Source organism: Elephantulus edwardii, unplaced genomic scaffold, assembly GCF_000299155.1.
Source record: "Elephantulus edwardii isolate Elephantulus edwardi_28Jun2011 unplaced genomic scaffold, EleEdw1.0 scaffold00389, whole genome shotgun sequence".
Classification (NCBI taxonomy): Eukaryota; Metazoa; Chordata; class Mammalia; order Macroscelidea; family Macroscelididae; genus Elephantulus; species Elephantulus edwardii.
In genome coordinates, this window is record NW_006400139.1 from 303,288 (window position 1) to 321,502 (window position 18,215).

An 18,215-nucleotide genomic window follows, 5' to 3' on the forward strand; every position below is an offset into this window, starting at 1 on the left:
TAGTTACTGAAGATTATAGTTTGAGAATGGAGCATTAGAACAAATTTAGACTAGGTACTGGAAGTTATCTTACAATAAAAATAAACTACTTTCTTAAAATATAGCAATATAGACAAAACAAGAGCTCACATGCATCTACACATTTCAAAGCTTCTGATAAGTTGGGGAAAATAAACATTGGGCTTCCAATTCCTCTAAGATATTACTGTATCCCTTTCTCATTCAACACATTTATTTTTATTCTTTATTTTTAAAACTCCATTTCTTCAAACACATTCTAAGTATACCATGAGATTTCTTACGCTTTAACATTCCTTTTTTATGCTCAATGAAGTCCATTTTTAAATGTTTTATTTATTATTATGTGTACCACACATAGAGGTGTGACTAATATGTAATAGGTATTATAGAATGTGGAATATATTTGTGCTTACTATCTCATCTCAGAGCACACTCACAAAAGTTTAAAGCCCACAGTGTAATTTATATTAATCATATAGTGAACTTTGAGAATGTTTGTTACATATTTTCCCCCAAATCCTATACAATGCATATTTTACATCTCTGTTCCTCAGACTATAGATCAAGGGGTTCAGCATGGGGATAACTAAGGTGTAAAATATAGATGCCATTTTGTCAGTGTCAAAGGAACGACTGAAATTGGGCTGCACATACATGAATATTAAAGTCCCGTAGAATACTACAACCACCATCAGGTGGGATGCACAGGTAGAGAAGGCCTTGCGCCTGCCCTCAGCTGAATTCATCCGGAGGATGGTTACAAGAATTAGTAGGTAAGATACAAGAACTAGCAGGAGGGATGAAATCAAGTCAAACGTTGCTAAGATGAGAATGATCAATTCAATTTCATGAGTCTTTGAGCACAGCAAAGATAACAAAGGGAGACCATCACAATAGAAATGACGAATGATGTAGCCGCAGAAAGGTAAGTTAAAAATATTTATGGCCACCAGAAGAGAAACAAACGTGCTGTAAAGATAGTTGATCACCACAAGCACTCCACACACCTTTTGTGACATGACAACCATGTAGAGTAAAGGATTGCAGATAGCCACATAGCGGTCATAGGACATAGCCGACAGAATAAAAAGCTCACTAGTGATGAACATGACAAAGAATGTTAGCTGGATAGCACAAGAATAATAAGAAATGGTGTTTTTTGCCACAACAAAATTTACCAACATTTTGGGTCCCACGGTTGTTGAGTAACCAAGATCAGTGAGAGCTAAGTGTCTGAGGAAAAAGTACATGGGTGTTTGTAGTTTAGTGTCCACTTTGGTGAGGATGACCATGCCCACGTTGCCGACTGTTGAGATTGAATAGATGATGAGGAACAGCCCAAACAAAGGGGCCTGCAGCTCAGGGCGGTCTGTAATCCCCATCAGAACGAACTCATTCAGCGCAGTTGTATTTTGCTTGTCCATCTAGATCAAGAAGTAAACCTATTCTGGATAGAGACATTATCATAATCAAGACCTTTTATGCTATATTATCACTTAGGTCTTAATATTCAGCAACATATTCATTATATAAGCTCAAACCTTCTAATTAAGGATAGTTAAGTCTAGAAACTTGGAGAAATGATGCAAGTTGTACAAGTGTTCAGGTCTTTCGCTCATACGGTCGTTATGAGTTGTCTACAACTCAAGGGCACTTAACAAAACAACATAGAAAGAGCACTGGTGGACTACAGGATAGAAAGTTATGCTACCAAGCCAAAGGTGGGTGATTTTCATTTGCAGCCCTCAGACCTGGTTTTAACGGGGTTTGGTAAAACTTTCTCCTAAGTCCTGGTCTGTCCCTTTGCTGTGCAGATGCAACTCGTGGTTGCTATATTGCTGAACACTGTGACACTGATGTGTCAAATGTAATAGTGAGTGGTTACCCACGGTGGACAGTGTTTGGTGGAACTCCCTGATTAAAACAAGCTTGGAAGCAGGAGTGGCATCCAATTCCAAAATAACTTGTCTCCAGAAGCTCTATGAACTTGGAGAAACAATTAAAGTTATACAAGTGTTCAGGTCTTTTGTTCACAGGGTCGCTATGAATCGTCTACAACTTGATGGCACTTAACAACAACAAAAAGAAGTGTAAACTTACCTTCCTATATCTTTACACAAAAACACATGAACGGCAGCAAAAAATATCCAAAGACATGAATATTCATGCTCTCCTAGGAGAGTGTACGTACTTACACACACACACACACACACACACACACACACACACACGGAGTTCTGGTGGTATGGTATACTGGAAAGGAATTGCCCTGTCAACCCAAAGGTAGTATTGAATATGACCCATAGTGATCATATTAACAGCAGTCCTGAACCCTGTCCTATCCTATGCCATCCTTACACTTGTTGACAAACTAGAGACCATTGCAGCCATCACTGTGTCAATATATCTGGTTGAGGGTCTTCCTCTCTTTCACTGACCCCCTTTCCAAAGAGTAACCCTTCTTAGAAGCATGCTTTAAGTATGTGAGACACATTTTCATCAACTCTTCCTCTAAGGAGCACTCTGTCTTCATTTTCTCAAAGTCATGTTTTTTCCTTTTGACAGTCCATGGGATATGCTAGGAGTATTGCCATGAAAACAAAATAGTAGTCAATGACATCACCTTATTTGGATCCATAACCCTTGGTAAAAACAATCAGGAAATTAGGAGATGTATTGCACTGGGGAAATCTGCAGTCAGGGACATCTCCAAATTATTGAGGATCAGTGATGTCAGTTTGAGGAGTAAGGTGCATCTAATTCAAGCAATGTCCTTTCCAGTAATTTGCTATGCATTTGAAAGTTGGACAATAAATAAGGATGACAGAATAAGAATTAAAGAACTGATGACTTTGAGGTGTGGTATTGAAGAAGAGTACTGAATATCCCATGTACTGCCAAAAGTACAAAGAACCCAAAGGTAGTCAGTTGAAGTCTACCAGCTACTCCAAGAGAGAAAAATAGTGCCCATCTGTGTGATTCATGGCCTCTGAAAACCCACCAGAAAGTAGGCTATGAGTAGGTTCTGACTTGACAGCATATAACAACATAGATATACACACAGATAGATGATAGACAGATAGATAGATGATAGATAGATAGATAGATAGATAGATAGATGATAGATGAAATAAAAATAGAAAATATTAAACTTCTGGATTATTTCACCTCTCTTAAAACTTGTCTTTTCCATAGATCTAAACATTTATGGGAAAGATTTGAACCACATACTTCAAAACATTAACCTTTCAGTAAATCATCCTACTAACTGGAGAGTTTCTGTGATGCTGGCAACTGCGTCTTGGTATTTCAAACACAAGCCGGGTCACCCATAGTGGACAGGTTTCAATGACACTTCCAAACTAAGACAAACAAACACAATTGGCCAATCACTTCTGAAATATTGAGTTCCTGAAAACTTTACAAATAACAGGGGGCTATTATCTGATACAGCATCTGAAAAGAAGTCCTCAAGATTGTAATTGTTGTTAGTCAATCAAATTGACTATGACACATAGCAACCCTAGGAAATAGAGATTTGAACCTTAGGCTTTCCGGAACGATCCTTCTGATCTCCAAGAAGCTGGCATCTCTAGCTTTCTCTGTTTTTTTCACCTTTCCAAGTGTGGTGTCTTTTTTCGAGGACTGTCCCCTCCTGACAGTATACCCTAAGTTGGTTGAGACAGTGTTTCCCATTCGTACCTCTAAGGAGACTCTGCACTTCCTACAAGGCAGAATTGCCTTTTTTGCAATCCATAGGCTATTCATTACTCCTCTCCATTACCACAATTCAAAGACTTTATTTCCTTTTTCACCTATATTCATTGTCCAACTTTTCAATGAACACAAAGCAATTAAAAATTCCATGGCTCAAATTAGGCTTACCTTGGTCTTTAAGCTGACATGCTTACTCTTCACTTTTTTGGTAAGTTCCTTGACAGAAGATTTTCCCAATGTAACACATTGTTGTTTTTTTGTTTTTTTTTTGTTTTTTATTTCTTTCCTGTTGCTTCTATTGGTGTTGACTGGGATTCAGGTAAAATGAAATAATAATTTCAATCTTGTCTCCATTGATTATGATGTAGATTCTATTAGTCCAATGGGAAAGATTTTTTTAAAATGTGATCTTATTTTCATGCACATGTTTCTTATGATTATTCCCATACCTTTTGCCTTATAAAATTAATCATAATTGACTACATCTACTAATATCCCATCTTTTCAGATCCCCTCTGGATCTTTCCTATTTCTTTCACCGCCACCCCTCACCCACCAAACTCTGCAACCCTGTGATTTACTCCCACCCTCAGCCTCCATGCCTTCTCCCTTCCCTCTTTGAATATTATTATTCATTTTACTAGATATTCATTCTTCTTTTTACAATAATATCTTATACAGTATTTGTTCTTCTAAGCTTGAGTTAGTTCATTCAGCATAATGCTCTCTGTTGAGATATATTCCATATTGAAGGATGCTTTCTTTGATCTTCTACATGAAGTGTTTTAAGTCTTTTTCACTTTCTGCAAAGTACTGTCATCTACATTACATTACTTTTAGATGATTCTTCTTCCAATCTTGATGCCACATTCTTCTTCATATAGCTCAGTTTATCAACTAATTTACTCAGCATACTGATTGAACAAGATAGAGAAAGGATGCAACATTGATGCACACTTTCCCATGTTCCTTTGTTCTGTTTGAACAATGCTTATTGGTCAATATGCAGGTCTTGAGTGAGCACAATAAGTATTCTGGAATTCCTCTTCTCCTCATTGATGTTCCCCAACAGTGTACTTGAGCATGTTAGAGAGTGTGAAGATTGAACAGGATAAGTAAGGGAAGGTTCACATCTACTGTTCATAGGATTGCTATGAGACAAGTTGTAGTCAACTCAACGGCACTTACCAAATTTTCAGGGTTTTTTTTTTGTAAATTTTCCATTTGACAGAAGAGTACAAGATAAAAAGAAATTTTAATAATGATGAGATATATATTTATATATAAATTTGAAATCATGTTATGTCTGTCTGACCATGAAATATTAAATATTAGAATTTTCATGTGTTATGCAATATCATAGGTAAATGTAAACGTAATCTTTAAAAATGCATCTCAATATAGCACATGAATTTTATAAATAAGAACCTCTACTGGAATAGTCCATGGAAATTAACTTACTAAAGATGATGCTTTCTCTGCTGTTTTGAATCTTCCAGTAGCCCCACAAAAAAAGGTGTTCAATCTCCTTCTGTGTAATTTACAGTTTCTGAGAACCACTATAAGGACAGCTATGAATAAGTTCTGACTCTAAATCATCAAGTTTTTAATTTGATTTTGTACGTAAGAAAAGTTTCACATTTTATGATAACAGAATTATTGGTTTAATACTATGCGGTCACTGTTACTGTTGTCATGTGCCCTTGAGTCAACTCCAACTCACAGAGATGCTAAGAGACCATCGAAACCTTGACCCTCTATCCTCCAGCCTCATGCTCTTGGCCATGCTCAACCCTGTTATCGCAAACATGTGAATTCATCCTCTTGAAGATCTGCCATTGTCTTACTGTCCACATTGTGTATCTCTTTCTCGATTTTAGAAAGATGTTATATGTAATCAAGTTGATAGAAATAATTCTACAATGACTAAGGAGGATAGAAGGAGAATTGATGCCTTTGAGCTGTGGTTTTGGAGAAGAGTATTGAAGCTACCATGGACTACTAGAAAAACAAACAGATTCATCCTGGAAAGGGTCAAACCAGGCAGCTCTTTGGAGGCAAGGATTCTGAGGCTCCATCTAACATGGAGAGGGACATGTCCCTTGGAGAGGGACATCATGCTTGGTAGGGTGGAGGGACAGTGTCACATTTATGTATAATTCCTAATAAAATTCTTCTTCCCACTAGCATACATCCTATATGAAGGCTGATATTTATGGCATAATATCAATATTCTATGTATAATATCTATTATATAATATCTATTATGTAATATGTAATATCTAATATCTAATAAATATCTATTCCTGATTGTGAGCAGAGCTATCTCTGAGTGAATTATAAGCCAACAATATAGAAATTAAGCTTCATAGTTTTAAATTTATCATGAATATATAGCACTACACACTTCTGATAAATCAAGTATAATGGTGGAAAGAACAAAACTGGAACAAAAGTCTTCATATTTCATATTTTAGAATAATTAAAAGTGAATTCATTAAAAGGTCACTAAAATATTTGGAAATTAGCAACACTGTCGGAAATATTTTATTACCTGCAAAGAGTCTGTTTGAACACCCGTGTGCTTCTTACCATGGTGCAGAAAGAACAATTTATAGCTTTCTCTCAGTGTTTAAAACTTTCCCCTGAGGAGACATCAAATGATTTGTTGATTATAACTGGAGCACTTGAAAGCTTAACAAAATATCTAGAGTGTCTGCTAATTTTCTAAACAATTTGTATTCACTAGAGAATAAGACTATTTAGATATATTTATTTTCAACTTATTTTCATTTTTTTCCACTCAAAAATCTGGATTAAATTGTTTATTAGAATAAATCTTTTCAATATCCCCACAAGTCCATATTTTCTCAGAGTAGCATTAGTAGATTTCACATAGATAATGCATAATTTCATCTTGCTTTTTTTGACATTTTCTATATTAATATTTGGACTTGAGGACAGATATTAGTCACTCCAACTCCTCTTTAATTTAAAATGTTTTTTGTAGGATTTTGCTATTATTTATTTTATTAAATTATCATATTAATTGTTACATTTATGTATAATTACTACTAAAATTCTTCTTCTCACTAGCATACATCCTATATAAAGGCTGATAGTTACAGCATAATATCAACATATTCCTATGAAATGTAATATTTTGTATACATAAGTTGTATTCTGGGTATTTTATTTCTAATAATTTAGTTGCACGTTTTCCAATCATTTTAATGGTTAGTAATTTATTCAGGTTATATACACACATATATATCACACACTTCTCTGTGTCTTGACATGTAATAAAACATAGCTTAAAATTAACTCATCAGAAACATAAAACTGCATTTATTAATCAGATTTTATCTCTTCTTTAAAAGTTCTATACTGTATTTGTTTTCAACTTCCAGCAATACTCAAAATCTATGCCATGTGCAGTGGTGAGTTTTCAAGGCAGTTAAAAAAATCTTAATACATAGGTCAAGTGAATATATAACAAGTATTAACTAACATACCTACATATATAGCCCTCAAACATCTTTGTAAAATTGAATGAAATATTCTTTCTGAGAAACTTATTGAAGTGTAATTTCCTCAAATAAATGCACAGTAGTGCCAGTATTTAAAAATCTTGTTTATGCCATTGTTAATTGGACATTTATTGTGAGAAATATTGATTTCCTTTCTAAATTATCTCCTTGTCCTATTTCAGAAACAAAATAGTTCGTAAGATGCATATACATTTCCTGCGAGTCAATTTCTACTTTTGTTTTTTTCCTCTAGTTTTTGATCATTGAGATTGATTTCTTGGAGCATGCAGTGATTTTTTTTTTTCTTTTTTGCTCTCTGGTGGCCTAGGGGTAAGGAACTGAGCTGCAATCCCAAAGGCTCACAGTTTAAATCCACAAACCGCTCCACCAGAGAAAAATGGGCAATCTCTTCCTGAACAATTAAAACTGCCTCTGTAAACCTGCTGGAGCCTCAGCTATGGGTTGGTTCTGACACCACAGTTCATAACAACAATAACAAGGGGTTCTCTGGCGGTAAGAATCTGCGCTGCAATCCCAAAGGTGTGCAATTCGAATCCACTGGTTGATCTGGGGCAATGTTGTTTCATGCAATTACTGCCTCTGGAAATCCCCTGGAGGGTCATCTACGAGTCCGTTCTGACTATAACATACAGCAACAATGTGTATGCATGAGTATCGTCATGAGAAAGAAAAGACATTACAGTCCTGTCTCATCAAGATGTCTTTCCATTTACTTACTTACTATACTCATATATAATAAGGTGATGGTAGGTTGGAAGAAGGAGTGGCATCTACTTCCTAAATAACACGCCTCCCGAAACTCTATGAACTTTGACGAATGTTGATCACTGTAGACGGCTTCAGGCCTTTTATTCACAGGTTGCTATGAGTCGTGTTCGACTTATAGGCAATCAACAACAACAACATATATAGTCTAAAGTGAAGGCTTTCTATTTTTTTTAATTGGCTCTTTTTTAAAAGAATTCGATCTTTTTATGGAATGTGAAACATTTCTATAACAGGAATGTTGTTATTAGCATCATCCACTAACAATTATGTGACAATGATTCAGAGTCCTGACAGAAACCAAAGGGCTGGTGATTGAAATAAACCAATAGCTGCACAGGAGAAAATAGTTAAGAGATCTGCTCCCATAAAGACGACCGTTTAGGAAATAGGGTTTCCTTATCATTTCCTCAATGCCCTTTCTATAGTCACTTTCAATTGGCATAGACTCAACGTCATACCACAAAAACATTCTTTAATTTGAATGTAAATGGAATAGAGCTTCTGTAAGGCTAAAATTTGTCTTTTTACTTTTTAAAAAATGTATCTTAAAGGCACAAAGGTGTAAATAATTCTGTTGTTGTTATGTGCTGTCGAGTTGGAACCAATTCATAGCTGATCCCCACAGTGAATTTTCAGAGGTTGTAAAACACACAGAGAAGATTGTCATCTTTCTCCCATAGAGCAGCTGGTGGATAGGAACCGTCTTCCTTTCTATTGGCAGTCCAACTTCTTACTACCAGGTCACCAGGGCTCCCAAAATTATTATGATGCCAAATAGAATAAGCATTTTATTTTTTTAAAAAAATCATTTGTTACTATTATTTTCATAGTTTACCAAGTATATCGGGTTTGTTGTTTTTCTATTTAACAATTCATATCCTTTTGCTTTAAAGCATCATAGCACTCAGTGTTATATCATCCATCCATGTTTTATATTTTGCCTCAATTAGAACAGAGCAAAGAAACTGCATAGTTATAATTCGGAAGGGAGTGTATCCTGTCTCCATGCTTTTTCAATCTATATGCTGAATAGATCATTTGAGAGGCTGGATTTTATGAAGAGGAGTGTGGCATCAGGTTTGGAGGAAGATACATCAACAATATATTGCTATGCAGATGACACAGTCTTGCTTGCCAAAACTGAGGAGGACCAGAAGAGTTTGCTGCAGAAGGTCTTCAATATGGATTGAAGCTCAACATCAAGAAGACAAAGATTCTTACCACTGGGCCAATTGGTAGCACCATGATAGATGGAGAAGAAATTGAAGTTGTTAACAATTTTAACTTGCTTGGCTCCACAATTAACACTCGTGACACCAGCACTCAGGAAATCAAAAGATGAATTATATTGGGGAAGTTGACTGTCAAAGACCTCTGTAATGTGCTAAAGAGCAATGATATCAGTCTAGAGACTAAGATGCTCCTGATCCAGGCTATAGTTTTTGCAGTTATGATGCTATGCATCAGGGAGCTGGACAATGACTAAGTATGACAGAAGAATAATTGAAACCTTTGAGTTGTAGTGCTAGAGAAGAGTATTGAACATATCACGTATTACCAGGAGAACAAATAGGTCTGTCTTGGAAAGGGTGAAACCAAGTTTCCCCTTGTACTAGGATTTTGAAGCTCCATCTCACATATTTTGGACACATGGCCATGAGGAACCAGTACTTGGAGAAGGTCATCATGCTTGGAAGCGTGGAGGGACAGTGCAGGAGAGGAAGACCCGGATGAGATGGATTGACATGGTAACTGACGCAATGGAATTAGGTGTGTCGAAGTCAGTGAGGCTGGCTTGGGATAGGCCACGGTTCAGAGCTATTACGCATAGGGTTGCTAAGAGTTGCAGGCAACTCAATGGCACATAACAACATTATCTATGTAATATTTTTTACTCTGCTCTCTCTCAATTTCCATTCTTACTGTTGTTGTTATGTGCTATCAAGTCACTTGTGACTCATAGCAACCCTATGTACAATAGCCCTAAATCCTGCTCTGTCCTGTGCCAATCTCATTGTCTCCAACACACTTACCCCATTACCCCAGTCACCGAATCAATTCAACTCAAAGAGGGTCTTCCCCTCCTGCACTGTCCCTCCACCCTCCTAAGCATGACATCCCTCTCCAAGGACTTGTCTCTCCTTACAAGATGTCCAAAATATGTCAGAGGAAGCCTCAGAATCCTTGCCTTCAAGGAACATCCTGGCTTAATCCTCTTCAGAATGAACCTGTTCATTTTCTTAGCAGTCCATGGTACATTCAACACTCTTCTGCAGCACCACAGCTCAAAGGATCAATTCTCCATCTATCCTCCCTAGTCATTGTCCAGCCCTCTGATACATAACATGTGACTGTTAAAAATGATGGCCTGTATTAGACACACTTTAGTCTTCAATCCTATTAATTATCCAAAATTATTCAATCTGCATACAAACCTTTAATATTTTTATAATAGTGGTCTTATAAATATTTGTCATTTTGTGACTAACATTTCACACAGCATAATGTCTTATAGATGAACATAATGTTTCATTAGTACTTTAGTATTTTTAATGATGCATAGTGCTCCGTTTTGTGGATGTGCTATAATTTCTCTATTTGTCAATTGAGATATATTTCTGTATCTTTTCTAGAATAGGTAATTCTGCAATAAAAATGTTGGTGTCTTAGACATTTCTTTAAGATATTTCCTCATCTTTGGCTTCAGTTGTTGATGCATATATTTGAATAATGCTTGTATTAACAGGCCTGCCTTGTATGTGTGTGTGTATATATATATATGTATGTATGTGTATATATATATATATATATAAAATACCCTGTTACTAACAGCATCGTACTTCAGGATAGATTTTGAAACGGTCTTTGTGAATTTAACACCATTCTTCCTTCTTTTTTAATTCCCAACAAACCAGATCACATGATTGTCTGATTCAAAGTGGCCAAAGCCAATCAATTTCAATTCACTTATACCAGAAATGTCAATCTTTATGCATTCCATTTCATTTTTCACAATTTCCAATTATCTCAAACTCATATTTCATACATTCCACATTCCAGTTATTGATGGATGTTCACAGCTATTTATCTTCATTTTGACTACCAATCTAAGGACACCATCTCTAGTTCTATATCCAGTAGTGTTCCTCTCTTGTTCATAGGGTTTTCCAAGGCCTGATATTCAGGAATAGATGGCCAGTCCTGCTTCCTAGTCTGTCTTAACTCTGGAAGCTCTGCTGACACCTATCCACTGTGGATGATCCTGCATTTATCACAAACCTGATGGCACTACTTCACACATCACAGCAACCTGTGAGTCATCTCAATACAGCAATTGACAGACAAGTGCCGTACTCTTAATAGCAAATGACAAACAAGTAAGTATATACATATCTCAAACTGTAAAGTAAGCAGCAACTTTCCTGCACCATTTTTGACCAGGAATCTTGAATAGAGCCAGCAAGTGAGCAAGCCAGGGCCTGCATGATATCTTTAAGCCACTTGTTTATATGGTTTTGTGGTTAGGAGTATAACACTTGTCTGTCTGGGAATTGGGAATCTTTAATAGTTTCATTTAATATTTACATCTTCTTTATAATTTATTTCTGTATGTTTGCTATTTACTTGGAAATACAATCCCCCTTAATAGAAAAGCCCACATTAATTTTTTTAACTATTTCACTACAAGAAGTTATAATTTATCTGTTGTTGTTGATGTTGATTTCCTTTGAGTTGAACATGAATCATAGCGATCCCATGAACAAAAGTCCTGAAGCCTCTCTACAACCATTGACATTTATCAAAGTTCACAGAGGCATGTTATTTAGGAAGTGGAAGCCACTCCTGCTTCCAACTACATTTATATTTTTCCTATTACACACTTTGTTAAATTAAAATAATAAATATAAGCCAAAACAGTGCTTTTAAAATTAGGTAAGTAAGTGGAGTAACTATGTTCAGAAATCATGGGAAGTATATAAAATGCTTCACGTTACAATTCACTCACTAGGAATACCTCATAGTCTAAAACATAAGCTTATCTCCTTTTGTTTCTTGCAAGTAGAATGTGAAACAATTTAAGCAAAATGATAACCTCAAGCAATAGGCTCTGATTTTACTATAGTACTACTATATTTACTAAATTCAAGATATTTGAGTAAATAAAAATAAAGCAATACACACCTATACGACAGACCTCCTATAAAATAACGTAAAAAATTAGAATTCATCCTCAAAAGAAGGTTACTTTTTGATTCCTAGAAAGGTAAGCATAGACACCAACATTAAATCAGTTAAAAAATGCAAGACCCTAGACATTTCTAAAATTTATTTTAATGAGCTTATTCATGGGTACAATAAAATAGGTAATGTTTTAGACAATGCCAACTTCCAAGGTGATCCTCTTGAATAGAGCAATTTTATGTTGTCACTGCTTGTATTGCTATTACAGAATAATAATAGCAAAGTAAACGGACTTTCTAGGGCTCATAAGTGAAAGTAAAGGCATAGATAATAAAAATGAGAGATTGTAAAACTTAGAAAGTAGATATTTGAACACATTCAGATACCTGGGTGTTCCAAATCATCGCACCACACCTTATTGAGCCTTCATACAACCAGTATAATCAGAATGAACAACCTTGGGCACAGAGTATGAGATCTGAAACAAAAGACACCTCTGTACATACACGCATACGTGTTCTCTCTGTCTGTCTGTCTCTCTGTTTCTCTGTCTGTCTGTCTTTCTCCGTCTCTCTCTGTCTCTGTCTCTCTGCCTCTCTGCCTCTCTGTCTCTCTGCCTCTCTGTCTGTCTGTCTCTCTCTCTATCTCTCTCTCTGTCTCTCTCTCTGTGTCTCTCTCTCTGTGTCTCTCTCTCTGTGTCTCTATGTCTCTGTCTCTATGTCTCTCTCTGTCTCTATGTCTCTCTGTCTGTCTCTGTGTCTCTCTGTGTCTCTCTCTGTCTCTGTCTCTCTCTGTGTGTCTCTCTCTCCCCCACCCGTTTGAATTGTACTTCTACTAGGTGAAATAAACACATATCTCTTTGAATGCTTCCTATGCCTACTGCTATTTTCCTATCAAAATAACACGTTTTCTTTTTTTAAAAAAAAATCTACCACCCCTAACATTTTAATGCACTATAAAGTTCTTCTTTGTTATTATTCTTATATAACATCTCTCCTATTCAAAGAAGGCACCACAGCTTACTGTCTTACTAATTTACTTCTAGTCTTCAGTATAAAGTCTAGTAGAAGATCATGTAAAAATAAATGTTACATTTATTTGTACTTTTGTGCTGGCTATCTTCTCTGGGGGCACACAGAAAAAAATTTAAAGCTCGTGAGAGAATTTACATGAATAACCCCGTATAGGGAACTTTGAGAAAACATACTAAATGCTTGTACAAGAATTCTATGTAAGGCATATTTTACATCTTTGTTCCTAAAACTATAGATCAAGGGGTTCAACATGGGGATTACCATAGTATAAAATATGGAAGCCATTTTATCAGTGTCAAGGGAATGATTGGACTTGGGCTGCAAGTACATAAAGATCAAAGTCCCGTAGAACACCACCACCACGGAAAGGTGGGATCCACAGGTAGAGAAAGCTTTCTTTCTGCCCTCTGCTGAGTTCATCCTAAGGATGGCCACAAGGATGAGAAGGTAAGAAATAAGAACTATTAGCAGGGATGAAATAAAATCAAACGTTGCTAAGATGAGAATGATCAATTCCATTTCCTCTGTGCTTGAACAGATCAAAGATAGCAAGGGGAGGCCATCACAATAAAAATGACGGATAAGGTTATAGCCACAGAAGGTGGAGTTGAAAATTTTGATGGTGACCAGAAGAGAAACAAATGTGCTATAGAGATAGGGGGTTGTCACGAGCATCCACCAGACCCTTGGTGACATGATAACGGTATAGAGGAGAGGATTGCAGATGGCCACATAGCGGTCATAAGACATTGCTGACAGAATGAAAAGCTCATTGGTGATGAACATGATAAAGAAGGCTAACTGAGTAGCACACAAGTAATAGGAGATCGTGTTTTTCTCCACAACAAAATTTACCAACATTTTTGGTCCCACCGCTGTTGAATAACCAAGATCAGTGATAGCCAGGTGTCTGAGAAAAAAGTACATGAGTGTTTGTAGCCTCGCGTCCGCTTTGGTGAGGATGACCATGCCCAAGTTGCCCACCAATGAGACTGAATAGACAGTGAGGAACAGCCCAAACAATGGCATCTGCAGCTCAGGCCTGTCTGTGATTCCCATCAGAATGAATTCATTAAGCACTGTTAAATTAACTTGGTCCATCTGTATTTCTCAGCAAACCTGTTGATAGAGGCATCATCATAGTCAGTAATTTATATGTAGCATCATCTGTAGTTTTTATACATACAAAACATTATAAATAATACAAATGCAAACTTTCCAATTTAGAATAATGAAATACAAACCCACTTTTCAAAATTGCACTCCTATGCATACTAGAGAGATCAGTGGATAGATATTAGTTGCTGTTGCCGTTATGTGCTGTTCAGTTGCCTGTAACTCATAGCAACCCCATGGACAACAGCTCTAAAACCTATCCTATGCTGAGTCTCAACACCCTACCCCCATCACTCCAATTACTGTATCAGTCCTTCGCATTGGGGTCTTTTCTCCTGCACTGTACCTCCACCCTTCCGAGCATGATGTCCTTCTGAAGGACTGTTGCCTCAAATCCATTTGCTCAGAGTATGTGAGATGGAGCTTCCAAATTCTAGGCACCAAAAAGAAAGCTGGTTTGACCCTCTCCAAGACAAACCTGTTTACTTGGTGGTCCATAATATATTCAAGACTCTTCTCCAACAGCACAACTCAAAGCCATCAATTCTTCCTCTGTCATCCTTAGTCATTGTCCAGCTCTCTGATGCATAGCAAGTAATTGCAAAGACCATGGCCTGGATCAGGTGCACTTTCATCTCTAGACTGACATTGTGGCTTCTCAATATTCTGGAGAGGTCTCTGACAGCAGACTTTCCCAATGCAATTCATTTTTTGATTTCCTGACAGTTGGTGCCAAGTGTGTTGATTGTGGAGTCAAGCAAGCTTAAATTGTTAACAACCTCAGTCTCTTCTCCATCTATCATGGTGCTGCCACTTGGCCCAGTGGTGAGAATCTTTGTCTTCTTGTTGTTAAACTTCAATCCATATTGAAGACCACAGTCCTTGACCTTCTGCAGCAAACACTTCCGGTCTGCCTCAGTTTCAGCAAGCAAGGTTGTATCATTTTCATAACATAGATTGTTGATGAGTCTTCCTCCAATCCTGATGCCACATTTCTCTTATATAGCCCAGCCTACCAAATTATCTGTCCTGCATATAGATTGAAAAGGTATGAAGACAGGATGCATCCCTAACACTCCTTTCCTGACTGATTTTGAACCATACAGTGTTTTCTTGCTCTGAGGACTGTTTCCTGGTTTGAGTATAGATTTCACATGAGCACAGTCAAATGTTCTGAGATTCCCATTTTTCTCAAGGATAGCCACAATTTGTTGTGATCCACACAGTCAAATGCCTTTGCATAATCAATGAAACACAGACAGACATTCTTGAACCATAAAAATGTGAACAATCAAAGATGAACCTTTAGGTGTTTAGGCACATGGTAATAATTATATTCTTCTTAAAACTTTTATTTTCTATATACTTAAAATATGTGCAAACATTTATTGCAAGACAATACTTTATAAATACATATATGACATAAATGGAAACATTTGACATATTTATGAGTTCATTGCCAGAGTTGCAACCAACTCATAGCTGACCCTGCTTTGAATTTCTGAGGCTGTAAACGACATAGGAGGAGATTGTCTATCTTTCTCTCAGGGAGTCACTGTTTATTTTAAGCACAACTCTCTATGAACTCCTTCACAATGCTCTCTATCAGTTATCTAACGGCTCATCTAGTCATCTAGCCATCATCCTCATTGTTCTCTCATCAGAGTCGCCATTATATATCTAGCAATGGTTGTTGACAGTAATTCCTTAGATTATATTGTTGCAAATTATTTACGTCTTTCTTATATTTGAGTGTAAATCTTTCTAGACTCTTGCTTTAGTGGTTTGTTGGGCTTTTATGATTAATAGTTGCATTTTAATAAATAACTTTAGTATCATTCCATAATTTCTTTTGTGACCTACTGAAAATACATTCTCTTTATTCTGGAAATTTTTATTGTACCTGACATTTTTGGAGTTTTTGTAACAACTCAGATACACACACACTCACAGACACACGTTCGTGTATACATATATCTTAGCAAATTGTTTTCAGTTTTGTTGTTTGTATATGTACAGACAATCTTCTCCTGTGTAATTTACAAATTTATAGCCTCTGAAAACCTAATGGAGGCTCATCTATGAGTTGGTTCAGACTTGACAACACACAACAGCTGGCAACCTGAACTCATTCTCTCTATGTATACGTGTGTGTGCGCATGCGTGTGGACAAATCTAGATAAATGAGGGAATATGATAGTGACTGTTTCATCTCATAAACTATCTATTATAAAAGTATACCCTACTTTTTATTAAAAATTAAATTAAACACAATATATGATAGCACAAAACAACAGTCATATTTCCAATGATAATATATTTTTCAATTAGTTCGTTATTTTAAATCTACCTGAACAATAAACTTGTCCCAAGAGACACTGAAATTCCTGTATTAATGTGATATCACATATATCCTTAAGTATAAGTCTTAAAGATATGTATCTGAATATACCACAGATGCTTTATATAGGCAAGAATGACTTATAGGTTAAGATAAAAGAGTAATTAATTGTTACAAACCTTATAATTATCACTGCTTCTTAAGTCTGAGTGTCTAGCATGCATCTAGGCTCATGTATTACTAGAGTAGTATTTAAGGAATTGTTAACAAGCAAATACAGTCATTTTATTCCTGACCATTAACTTATGAAAGTGAATAACGAAACACATTAATATAAGACATATCGGAAATAGAGTTGGCAAAAAGATCTGAAATAAACTTATGACTTCCTATGCTATTACAATTTATAAAATGTGGGGGTTTGAAAATAACACCAAAACCTTCTAGATATTCATAAAATACAGTATTGCAGAAAATATTCTGTCTTTTACCTGTGAAGATCTCTTTTGATGCCTCTGGTGCTTCTTAATATGGAATGATGTCATTTATAGCTTTCTCTCTGCCTTTCAGATCATCCCTGAGGAGGTAACAACTTAATACGTCTGAAGCATGTAAAAGCTTAACAAAAGCATCTAGAGCATCTGTTAATTTTTAAAATAATTTGCCTCCACCAGGGAGTTTCCTGTAGGTACATTTATTTTCAACTTACAATTTATCTTATCCAGGGACCTAGTGAGGAAGGGAGTTGATACTTGTTTCTCTCCTAGGAAAGAGAGATTGATCCCGTATTCTATCCTCAATTTCTGCAAAGACCTATTTAAGATATAGCTCTTATTTTATTTTTATAAAGAGTTTTTAAAATATATCTCATATTATATTCGGTTAAGATGTGCTATGCCATTTCCCCCCCATTTTGCTCAATCCATACTCCAATTCCTCTTATTCAACCAAGTACATACCATACAGTGTTTAGTATGTGATTAACAGTATACATCTATCTTATAAAGATTCCCACTGATATAACTAAGACATGTTGTTGATGAGTCTTTCTTCTAAACTAATTTCACATTCTTCTTCATGGTGTCCAGTGTCTCGAATGATTAGCTCAGCACACAGATTGAATAGGTACGGGGAAAGGGTCAACCTCAAAAGCACACCTTTCTTGATTTTAAAGCATTGTTCCCTTGCTTTTTTCACACAACAGCTTTTTGGTCTGGGTATAGGTTTTGTATAAATATAATTAACTATAGTGGGATTCCCATTCTTTTCAATATCAGTCACAATATACTGCGACCCGTAGAGTTAAATGCATCTGCACAGTCAATAAAACACAAATAGACACGATTCTGGTATTCTCTGTTTTCAAGCAGGAGCCACATGATATCAACAATGACATCACCCCTGATGTTACAGCCTCTTCTAAACTTCTAAACCCAGCTTGAATTTCAAATAAACTATTCTAACCACTTTTATCTTTGGTCTTTT

The 18,215-nt window shown here is 36.2% G+C and overlaps 2 protein-coding genes across 2 annotated transcripts; both read right to left on the reverse strand.

Annotated features, from left to right (window-relative positions):
• Positions 1-488: 488 nt before the first annotated feature.
• On the reverse strand, positions 489-1,445 carry LOC102870794 (olfactory receptor 8K3-like). The gene has a single exon (XM_006902291.1). It carries the CDS (start codon positions 1,443-1,445, stop codon positions 489-491), a length of 957 nt encoding a protein of 318 aa, XP_006902353.1.
• An 11,909-nt stretch (positions 1,446-13,354) lies between these two features.
• LOC102871202 (olfactory receptor 8K3-like) lies at positions 13,355-14,374 on the reverse strand. The gene has a single exon (XM_006902292.1). It carries the CDS (start codon positions 14,372-14,374, stop codon positions 13,355-13,357), a length of 1,020 nt encoding a protein of 339 aa, XP_006902354.1.
• Positions 14,375-18,215: the final 3,841 nt, after the last annotated feature.

Bases quoted from the DNA above. Each gene is read 5' to 3' on its own strand.
- LOC102870794 (XM_006902291.1), bottom strand. From the start codon at position 1,445: ATGGACAAGCAAAATACAACTGCGCTGAATGAGTTCGTTCTGATGGGG.
- LOC102871202 (XM_006902292.1), bottom strand. From the start codon at position 14,374: ATGGACCAAGTTAATTTAACAGTGCTTAATGAATTCATTCTGATGGGA.